The sequence below is a fragment of the Abramis brama genome (genome assembly GCF_963993115.1).
Source record: "Abramis brama genome assembly, chromosome: 19".
Taxonomy (NCBI): Eukaryota; Metazoa; Chordata; class Actinopteri; order Cypriniformes; family Leuciscidae; genus Abramis; species Abramis brama.
This window is the reverse complement of record NC_139981.1, coordinates 8,728,891-8,741,159: the sequence shown is the minus strand read 5'-3', so window position 1 is coordinate 8,741,159 and position 12,269 is coordinate 8,728,891. Positions and strand designations below refer to the sequence as shown.

Sequence of the window (12,269 nt, the reverse complement as noted above, 5' to 3'; positions counted from 1 at the left end):
GAACAGTGACGCATATATATATATATATATTCTTTTGCTTTATTCTGTATTGTGGTGTGTTCTTTGTCAAATGTTGTCTTGTCTTTTGTAAACGATAAAGCAAAAGATAAAGGAAATTTTTTTAAGAGTTGTTTGTGAATTGCATTCCACAGCTGAAGTACATGTTTGAGGCTTCAAGAGGCTTTTGTGTGTAGTTTTTTAAAAGAGAAAATGTCTATTATGCAATCATACAGAATAAGTTCTTTATATCTTGCTTTCTTGTCAAACTGACAAAGCTGTGCTCTCAGTTTCATTTCCAAACCAACTACACAGTGCTTTTTCACAATAGACACCTTCACTGTTTTGACCGTTCATCAGCCTCCACAATATTTCATCCTTATTACGGGCCAATCAGCATGGTGCATTTTGTCAGTCTGCTAATTACAGGCCAATCAGCTTAGTGCGTGTTGGTTAACCGCTCATTAGGAACCAATCAACTCAGTGTGCTTAGCTGAACTACCCACAGATCGTGCCACTTGTTGCCCTGGTTTGACATATCAGTCCTCTCCATCAGCTCCCAATTGAACATGAAGGGATCAAAGTCGGAACTGTGTGAGGCACATCCAGTGTGGCCCAACATAATTATAACTGATGCCAAGCCAGCTGACTTTAGCCTTTGACTATAATGAGCATGGTGACAGCTGGCAGTACACCATATATGATACATATACCGGTCATATTGCACAAGAGGTGATGCAGGTTTTGTCTGAGTTCATATGCAATGAGAGGCTTTAAATGCATGTGAATGAGGTTGCTAGAAAGGAAGCATGCAGGTTTCATTCAAACTTGCAGAAATAATGACACACTGCAAGTGAAAACAGGGATTCATGGGCGCCACATCATTGCAGTTGATCTGCACACACACTCAGGGTCCAAATTGAACACTTGCCAAACATCAAAAACAGCAAAAATATATTCAGTGAGTAAACAGAATAGAGTTACTTATTCAGCATCATAGAATAGGATGTTCATGTTGCAACACATATTCTGCATTAAGCTATAGAAAGGTCAAAATCACAAAGTCCTTTTGTAGTTTTAGAGAGACAGAGACTGGTTTAGATTGTATATGATGCTACAAGTGACACATTATAGACTAATAATCAGTTTGACCAGTATTTTGTTCATATTTCCCATGTTCTTTAATATTATCTTTTTTTACTTATCCGTTATGCCATCTGGACATTTTTAACAATAACAATTTAACTCATAAGGATAAAGTATATATTTAGTAAAATAAGGAAAACAAGAATAATGCCAACTGCAGTTTAATGGCCACCAAGAAAATGTATCCACAGTAGATTGCAAATTGCAAAACCGGCCATTGCAAAAAGTTAATTTTGGACCCTGAACACACACGTTCAAGCCAAAGGCACATGTTGGCTCTACAGTTGGTGGAAGTTCACATATTCTCCACGTCTCAGAAGACAGAAGGGACAGAAAGGCTACAGTAAACAGAACAAAACGTATTTCAGTTCACACATCACTTTATCTCCCCTCCCAGGCAGAGACCATGAGAACCTGCATTGTTGATCTGTATTCTGGTGGTTGCAGCACATGGACTCGATGAGAGTGTGAACCCTGTTCATTTGTATTCACGTGACTGTACCTCAGCCTCAATTCCCCCCAAATTCAACACCAGACTCCATAGCACTAACAAGAAGTCTCTGCTTGCGAGCAAGGTGGTGGCTTTCTTCAGCACCCTGTCAAGATAAAATCACTCCAGACAATATCAGGCCTTTTCCTATTCCGCCTGTCGGTGTGCCGCATGGAAGTCGTAAAAATGCCAGATTCTTTTATTGAGGCGCTGGTAATTGTCCCGGCAGTTTAATCGTGCCTTTACAAAAGACGGCGGAATGACGGACCGTTAACATAATGAGCGGCTCTGTCACCTCCTCCTGTGCTTCAGTCCCCTCTGCCCGTGTGTGTGTGTGTGTGTGCTTTCCTTTATCTACATCCAAAAAAGGTCTTCATTTCTTCTCTTTTCTTCTCTGCTCTCTCCAGATGATAGGGGCGGATCGGACATGCCAACTGAATGGATGACTGACTCTAAATGAGCGCACACCAAGGGTGCATATTTCAGAACTGACCAGACACATGCACACACACATATTGCCAGGTGTGCTAGATACGATACCAGACTAGGACTGGGCGGTGTGATGGCAGAAATGTGTCACCCGGTATATTCCGGTATATGCCGCAGTACATATATCTAAGCACAGGGGCATGAGGAGGGAGAGCATGTTCATTTTCTCTTATGTTGCCTCTTTGTCTTTTTTTATTGTTTTATACTGTCTAATAAAGGAGTTTCCACTTTTTACATGGAGAATTGTTAGATTGTGTTAAAGGATTGTACATCATCGTAACTTAATAAAAAAATTATTAAAGCACACATTATTGACAGATACGATTTTGAGTTTGTTAGGAAATAGATATCTGCTCAGCAAGACAACATTACTGCCAGTAAATTCCATAACTGAAGAGCTATAATTAAATAGTTAGAATGAAAAAATGTACAGAAATATCCTTAGATCTCACATGAATCTAAGAATAACTCAAATTTCAGGGAATGTTGACATTTTATAGTTCCTCTCAAAAGGTGAGAGTTTACGCTCAAGCCTCATTTACCAACACACTCTCATGACAATTATAACTATTTTAAGTTTTGGCAAATTGGTGGAGAATTCATATGTATTCGTATGATCCCATTCGCACATTTTTGTACAATCTGTTACCACTTTGAATTAGGTTCAGGGGTGGACCTTCATGGTTGCTTTTTTTTTCTAAAAATTTTTGTTTTCGAACCAATCAACCCCTAGTGGAAAAAAGTATAGGCTACTTTATTGTATTTGAAATATATTCCCTTTTCAATAGTACATTGCAAATATACTAACAAAAATTGTACTATCTTTAAATATATTAAAAGTATATTAGCATCATGTTTTTACCTATTTTCACAATACAACTTTTAACACACTTTAAAATATTGTACTTTAGTATATTTTCTAAAAATATATTTGAAAAAAATATACTTGAAGTGAAAAGTGTATTTATTTGCACTTTATTAATAATTAAAAACAAGCATACTTTTAACATATTTCTAAAAAGTGCACTATAAGTAGCCTACATTGGTAATAAATATATGCTTAGTTACACTTTTAAGAAATATGCTAAACGCAAGCATACTTTTAATATATTTCTAAAAAGTACACTACAAGTACTTTGGTAATAAATATATGCTTAGTTAATTTTTTAAGAAATATGCTAAACACAAGCATACTTTTAGTGAAGTTTTAGTGTATTTAAAGAAAACATACTTATGTTGCTTTATGAGTACTTTGTGTAAGCACATAGCAAAATGATAATGCTTTTAGTGTGTTTAAAATATATGTACTTTATAAACACTTAGGCCTACTGCAATATATTTTAAATATTTATGTATTTATCATTTTAATATTTTGAAAAACATTTTTTACATTTACAATGTACCAACTTATTATGTATTAGAAACATTTCTCAACTATTATTAAGCATTGCAATAAGCATACTTAAAATTAATGTTGTTCACTTTTACTTGTTTATAGGCTACTTGTAAAAGGCTACTTAAAGGTGCTCTAAGCGATGTCACTGTTTTTTAGGCCAAAACATTTTTTTGTCACATACAGCAAACATCTCCTCACTGTCCACTAGCTGCCTGTCCTCTGAACACACTGTAAAAAACGCAATCTCTACAGACAGCCCAGGCTCCACAAACGGCAAAAAAACAAACTGGCCCAGCCTGGACAATGAAACATAACAAACAGTGTTCCAGCCAATAACCGACAAGAATGATTTGGGGGTGGGGGTTGGTAGGTTAGTGCGCGTGCACATGAAGGGGGGTGTGGGGAGTGGAGGAGAGAGAAGCATGAAGAGGGAAGTTAGCTAGAGGAGAGATGTCCTAGACAACGACAACGAATAACATTAAAAATGTTTATTCTTGAGAATTTTGATATGGCCGACACACGACCAAAGAGAAGACGTTCCGATGAACAAATAACAAAGAAGAGGGAAAAGGAGAAGGAACGCGCAAAGTACCGAAGTTACATCGGAAAAGCGTTCAAAAGGTGGCGAGAACTCGGCCGACAGAAGGACTTCCAATCCGAAATTCAGGTGGCTCTGTTTTTGCTGGACAGGTGGGTAAATCCAGTTTGTTTTTTCTAAATGGTTCATGACTGTTTCAGGAAGCACGGAAGGGAGGGGGAGGGGACGGGATGAGGAGGAGGGAGGGTCGAGCTAGCCTCCGTTTTGTTTGACAATACTTTGAACGTCAACAAGAAGTGACTTCACCCAACATCGCTTAGAGCACCTTTAAAAGGCTGTTGTCCATTACATGATACGTTTGTACTACTGAAATTCCCACAAGGATTTCAACATCATATTATTTGAAATGCATCATAGATACATTTTCCAAAGATGTTTAAAAAAGTTTGTACTTGTTTAAATTCAAACAATAGCATAAGACACGTGACTAGTCCTGATTGGTTCCAGAGCCATTGAATGGTTGTGATTGGTTCTTATGATAATGAGCTCGCCAAGCACCTCACTCAGAGCTTCCGTTTATCAGATATGCTGTGTGTGCATGCAGTTGTTACTTGAATGTGATTAGATTTAGAAGTCTAAATTTAAACTGTTAAAAATATAAAGAGCGATCGTGTCTCTTTAGAGGACTAGGAGGAAACCACACGATTCATATGGATTAGGTAATGTTTTTTGCGATGAACTTTTTGAAACGTGAACAGATTTGGTGAATCGTTTATCGGAGGGATGTAAATCTCTGAGCTGAAATGCTATTTAAATGTTCTTGAAATACATTAAAATCAAGCTTCAAATATATTATAACTGTAGTTTAAGACATATGAAAGTATATTTTTAATGAACTGTAAAGAAATACACTTTTAAAATGCACGGAATGTACTTGAAGTGGTTCCATTTTAGCACAATTTAATATATTAAAATAGAGTGCAAATAGCTTAAAATTGATCTTAAGCATTTCTTGAAATACACTTAATATACTTGAAGTTGTTTTAAAATAATACATTTAATACGCACTTAGTACAATTTAAATATATTTCTTTTCACCTGGGTATATTGCTTGTATGTTTCGAAGACACTCAAAATGAATTTGTAATGTACTTGTAACACAAATAAAGTACACTTTAATATCACTAATAAAGCATATAATTAGTTCCTACACAGGCATATACTTTAAGTATACTAAGTATACTTAAAGTTGTTCCAATTTAGCACACAAAAGTACACTAAATACACTTAAAGTTATGCTTTACTACAATTTAATTACTACTAAAATGTACTTAGTACAAAATTAGTTGTTTCAAAATAGCACACTTCAAAACCACCAAGTCAAAACCACCAATTCATAAAATATTTACGTTTTCTCATGAGATTGGGTTGATTTCCACTCACTGAAAAGATGACAACAAAAGTACTAGACATGAAGCGCTGCTGAAAGTTTAATTAAAAAAGAAACAATTAAGTCTATTCTTGTGATCCTGTGATAACAAGATTCAATATTGTGACATGTTCCTACAGTATCATTCCAAACAGATCTAGATGTGTGAAAATCTTCAGCATTTTTATTCATAATATATGATACTGCTAAAATATCAAATACAAAAATACAAAAGTGTTTGTTAAAGAATGCGTTCACCCAAAAATGAAAATTCTGTCATCGTTTACTCATCCTCATTTTGTTCTAAACTCATAAGACCTTAATTCTTCTTGCAAACATAAAACATAAATAATTTTTTTAATGAAACCTGAGAGATTTCTGTCGCTCCATTGAAAATCCATGTAACCAAACTTTGACGCTTCAAAAAGTTAATAAAAACATTGTAAACATAATCCATATGAATCAAGTCTTAGTCTTAAGAAGAGACACAATCACTTTATATGATTTGATTTAGTTTTTGTTTTAGGTGAGAACCAATGAGATTCGTTCTTGAATTTCGCGTAAGTATAGTTGGACTACCATTTACCATATTTGATGCCAAGACTTCTATAGATATTGCGATATGTCATTATCGGGAATTATTTTTGCCATGATAACAGTGTAGAGAAAAATCTGATATCGTGACAGCCCTAATGTAAATACTTTTGTGTTCTCTTGCAAATGGTTTGCGTTCCCTCAAGAAACTTTGCGTTCACTCGTAAAAAAAATTGCATTCCCCCGAGAAAAATTGCATACGCTTGCAAAACGTTTTAGCGAGCTAACGCAAATTTTTCTCAGGTTAACGCGTGCAACATACTTTTTCTCATAGGAATGCAAAAAAAATTAAGATATATAAGAGAAAACGCAAAGAATTGACAAATATTTTTTCCTCCCATCTCATATTTTTTCATATTTTTTCCTTCACCATGTCCCTTTAGGGGCTCCGTAAAATCGGTGTAAGACTTTTTAAAGAATTATATCTTAATATCTATTTTTATGAAGAATAGATTAATAAAATAAATAAAAAGTAGAAAATATCAAGTAACAAAGTAAATAAGTCAAGTACTTACATCAAGTAAATAAAAAGATAAATAATCAAATGAAATGAATCCTTAATTCACTAGACTACCCAAAAAGCCATTACCACATGGTTATTGCATGTAAAACATTTTGTTGTTGTATTTATGGCAATAATTGTTATACTTTTGTATATATTTATTTACTCATGCAATGATTTTGGTCACGGCTTCCACCTTTACACCAAGTTCTGTACGATTGAGACACACAACAGCCCTGTCTGCACATCGCACATTAATGCTCATCTGTCTTGCCTACTTATCCTCGGCTGAATCAAGTCAATCCCAGTCAATATTCACTCTGAAGGGACAGCTAATTAAAAAGTCACCCCCAAAAATCATGCTGAAAGAATAGACTAAGAGATGTATGCGGATAATTAGCAGAGTGAAGACAGAGAACCTGGACAGGCCAAAGGGGGAGGGGAGGGGCAGTTCGCATTAATGCTGCTGAGAAACAGCACCCCTGCCAGAATAAATTCATATCCCAGCAAGGTGCAATGAACAGCACCGCATAATGTAATCTACCACAATTCAAGGTTACTAAATGTGTGGCTAACAAATTTATTCAATCCCCTAAGAGCTTAAATGAGCATTAGTCTAGGAAAGGTGGAATTCATTTCACACACTATTGTACATGTTGGAAATTATGTAATTATCACTTGTATTAACACTTTGAGAAAGGATAATTCGGATTTGCTCAAAGACTCTAACTAGAATGAGCACTTCAAAAATATAATGTAATGTGAAACAAAAGGCTAATCATTATTCTCATTCATAACTTAATCATATTTCCACATGTGAAATGTATATGAGACTTGGTAACAAAGTGTCTTTAAATGATTACACTGCAACTATACAGTTGCAACTATACAGTTTAATAAACCCATTAAAGTTTCTTCTTGGACTAGCACAGTGGTGGCTGTCAAAGTGAAGTGTGACACAGAAGGACACAAACCAATCATCGTTCACATTGCTTGTATCTCCCCTGTAGGAGAGAACCCTTCATAGTTTGACCCCAAATATTTACTGTTAGCAATACATTGCGTTTCTAAAAGAGGCAAAATGCACACATGCTGACTTCTGAGTGCTAAGAATAAAATGTCCCCACACGGAAAGTAAAACCTGAAAGTAAAACAGCTTAATAAACATCCTGAAAATGTCTTAATGAAAGTGTACAAATGGTTTGTGTGTGGGTTACTATTGAGTAAGGAGACAGAAAATATCATCAGACAGAAGTACACGGAAATTCCCAACCATGACAGAAAAACAAACATGCGAAAATCAGTTCAAAAGTGTCACTCTCCATCAATGACTGTATAAAATGTGCCTCTGGCCATCTAGCTGCATGGTGGCTATATGTCTTTCGTCCTCTGCATGTGAACCTCAGAGGGAAAAGTGAGTGTGTGTGTGTGTGTGTGTGTGTGTGTGTGCGTGTGTGTGTGTGTGTGTGTGTGTGTGTGTGTGTGTGTGTGTGTGTGTGTCTAAGAAAGAGAGAGTTCATATGTTACACTGATGGTACGCTCTTCAAGACTAGCCCTAACTGAATGTCTGTTTTGGTTTTACTCCTGTTTTTAATCCTGTACGATTTATGGCTTTTGGTTTTTGTTCACAATATAATAAACCTGTTGTGGCCTATTGGTTGGAACATTGGCAATTTTGGCTCACTTGGCGCACTAGGCCAAATAACACCTTAAATCAGCTTAGTAGTTCATTATAATACATTTTTGGCTATAATGATACAGTTTTCATATACCCCACAAGGATACCCAGGTTCAAATCCAGACTTAATATTTCATCTTTTTTTAATAAACCAAGCAAAATGGCAACTGAACTTGACAGATAATGCATCTTTGAGAGCTCTGACATTTTGATAGTAACTGCTGATGTGTTCCACTGAAAAATGGCATGTCTTTTGAAGCAAAATTTCCTGTTTAAAGTAAATTATCTTCATTATTTCAGATAATCATAAAATATTCCTTTTTTGGGGTGGAAGTTGCATTCAAAATCCACTCAAAAATACTGTATGAAGGCGCAAGTTTGAATGACATGTTGCCTCTGATGACGATAATGGCTTGTAAGAGACGATGAGTTTTCGTACCCACCACATCACCCATTCACTTTCTCAGTATCTCTCTCTTTGCTCCTGTTTAAGTTTGTATGAGTTCTTGAATTGAACGCAATTTTCTTCTAGAAACAAACTTTGTTGTATTATTTTCATGTTATCACTGTGAAGCCGCTTTGATACAATCTGTATTGTAAAAAGCGCTGTATAAATAAAGGTGACTTGGCTTGACTTGAAAACATTGTGACATTCACATTTATCTCATAAATGTAACCCATTTATATTCCATATTCAATGTGGGAATTTTAAATCTAAGAGCAAATGAAGCATGACTGTAGCAGTAATGCTTCAGCAAGGCTATTAAACATTATATCTAAGAGGGTAAAATAGAACTGTCATCATCAATCTGATTTTTTCTCTCTCTCTTCTTCACTCCAGCATGCCAAGAAAGCCTCCCTTAAAACGTCTGCTTTCAGCCTGTTGCCCAATGCAAAAGCGCATTCTCTTGAGACTGTTCGACAAAACTAAGTCTCAGTGGAATACACAAATGAAACGACAGGACGACATGGAGACAGCTGCATGGGGTCTAGTTAGTAGGTATCCTTCGCAAACGTTTTGACAAGAGCTCATGCCTACACCGTCTCAGGCTGCTGGCTCTTCATAATTCTTTAAAGCTATTTTGCATAGCTGCAGTATAGGATGCGTCCTGCGCGCTACCTGCGGACCGCGCGAGATGCCATGATGACGCGCACAGCTTGACGGACAGGGTGTCAGGCATCTGCTTTAGTGATGGAGCTAATGTGCCGTGAACTAGCGCATTAAATGCAAGCGACAGGTAATTTTAACACACAAACATAATGACATTAGCAGGTCGTCCGTTTCATTTGGTGTGCCAAACATGATAATGACACTTATGTGCGCACTGACAATATCGTAAATCAAACCAGAAACAATGTCCTAACAGCTTAAACACCGCAACTTCCCGATAGAATAACACATAACGACATTACAATCGCAAAAGTAACAAGTTAAAGTTAAAATGCGGCGACACGGTAAAGATGATTCGTGCGTCTGCAGGCAAATAAGGGATTCACCATTCCCTTCACATCCGCAACAGCTGCAACTGAGCTCATCCTCCGTTTCCCCCCAAATCAGCTGAATTAATCGGAGGAAAACTCACCAAAAATTGCCAGCTGGAACAAGTAGAACCCGATGAGGTCCATCCTGCTTAGAGCCAACAATCTCGAGGCAGTAAAAGACTTTCGCGACTGCCCGTGTCCACTGGCACCAAAGTTGTCCAGAAAACGTCGTACTGCGTTCAGTGCTGCTTTCCTCCAAAAATGCGAGGCGCAATCCAAATCATTTCATAGGTACAGAGCACGTCGAGAATCATCTTTTATTCCCCAGCAAATCTGGCGCCAGATGAGGGAAACAGGTGCGCAAATCAGTGGCACTATTTTAATATCAAGTTTGGATGCCGCGTTAATAACCTCATTAGCACTCAAGACACTAATTAAAGAGCGGTGTTGGTCTTCCGGAGTAAATTCGTCTGTTTTTCCTGTGATGCTGTGTCTCTGTCTAACTCCTGAGCGCACGAGAACTGCACTGACACCAAATCACTGGACGCGCAAGAGCACTGCGCTCTGCCCTCCGACTCCACTGACAGCAGAGAAGAGCGAATGCAATTCAATGTTAGATTTATTATTTTAGTATATAATCAGTTATTATATAGTATATAATGATTATAATTATTAGTAGTTAACTTATTATAAAGTATATAATTTTTAATTATTAAGGTTTATAATTTATACATTTATAATTCCTCACGTTTCTTTATTACAGGATTAAAGTTTTCAAATACAGTGAAATATAAATGAAATATTAGAAAAAATACATTTCCTGGATTAGTGTTTTCTGTGGTATGGTATGTGGTATGGACAATGGCTCTGCACAATTTAAATAAATAAAAACTCTATAAAAATATAAAATATCTAAAAATATATACTGTATACATTAAATTGAAAAGTGTTTTAAGTGTAATTTAAAGAAAATAAATACTGTGCTAAGTTTAAAAACATAATTTATATATAATATTAAGTAATTGTACTTATAGTTTTGTCACAAATGTCAACTAAGTCACAAATTATGTACAGAATTTTTTCTTCAGAGTTTTTTATTTACTTTGCTCTAGCTTTCTCACAGAGCAAACACATTACAAAAAAACTACTGTGAAAAATAAATAAGTATACATAGAAGGCACGCAGAGACAAATTATCATTGGACAGTGTTTTCAGTTTTTGAGTTGGTCCTCTAAGCAAATGTGATGTGCAAAAGTTAGTTTATCTTTATTGACGAAGATACACTATGTAAGATAACCCATGTAAGAAACAGGACATGCTCTCAAATAGGTAAAAACCTTTAAACATGTTCAGCACATTCAACCAAAATAATTCTGAGATTTTCTTCTAATTCAAAATAATATATTTATTTATTTAGTTTGTGTTTTATGGCACGGCAACAATTCCATCTCAAACAGAGAGAAATATTCATTCAAGCTGGGAAGCAGAGCTCTCAGCCCTCAGTGTAAATAAGAAATGAGTGACATTTCCATTAGGTTTGGCAAAAGTTGAAAATATGTGTGTGATTGCTTGAGCTGTGTTCGATCTCACTGTATGTCTCTTCTTTTCATCACTGAAGTGTGGATGTAATAATTATGACATAATACCTGCTGCAGGTATTGTGAGTGACAAGGCAGAGAGAGTGAACAAGTGAGGAAAAGAGAATGATAGATTGCTAGAGAGAGAGAGAGAGAGAGAGAGAGAGAGAGAGAGAGAGAGAGAGAATTTGGCCAGCAAAATGTTTGCCAGCAGGGGTTTGGCACAGCATCCTCTCTCACATGCTGGAAAACTGTGGAAACAGGCATACTAACGGCCCATCTGTTGAGAGAGAGAGAGACAGAGACATAACAGAAAGTCCTTTTGCGCAGTGCTGACAGGTGATGACTCTACAGCACATCCTCTTTAGTTTCATCCTGCAGGTTCTGTGCTCAGAACTTTAGAAAATAGATAAAATGTAAGTGTAACTTTTATGCAGTTAGAAGCACAATAAAAGTCAAATATAATTGTAAATAATGGCATGTTGTGGGTTTGAGGTGGGATATGGGTAAGGATAGGGAGAGGTTTGGTGGTGTGGGTAAGTTAAGGTGTAAGGGAAGTGTCAACAGTGAAATTATACAGAAATTAATTACAGCTGTATATACATCCAGGTATTTTTTTAAATATAATTACAATGTAAAAATATGTACAATATATGTACACAAGTGCATTGTACATAAATGATTAAAGGGTTAGTTCACCAAAAAATGTAAATTATCGCATAATTTACTCACCGTTAAGTCATCCTAGGTGTATATGACTTTCTTCTTTCAGCCAAACACAATCGGAGTTATATTTAAAAAAAATAATGGCTCTTCCAAACTTTATACTGGGAGTGAATAGTAACTGAGATTTTGTAAAATATCTGAGAGTAACCCAAGTATCCATATTAATGACTTTATAAACTAGAATCACTGGCTTCTGGCATAGACAGTAAAAGAAATGGACACAGC

General features: G+C 36.1%; 1 protein-coding gene across 1 annotated transcript in view; it reads right to left on the bottom strand.

The window, feature by feature from the left end:
- The window catches only part of gfra4a (GDNF family receptor alpha 4a), a gene marked incomplete at its 3' end in the record, with an annotated part of 93,389 nt that extends 83,089 nt beyond the window's left edge, over window positions 1–10,300 (bottom strand). Inside the window, exon 1 of the mRNA XM_084092647.1 lies at window positions 9,843–10,300. Within this exon, the coding sequence (XP_083948773.1) occupies window positions 9,843–9,885 (43 nt within the window). The 5' untranslated portion in view covers window positions 9,886–10,300. The remainder of the gene's footprint in view (window positions 1–9,842) is intronic.
- Window positions 10,301–12,269: the final 1,969 nt, after the last annotated feature.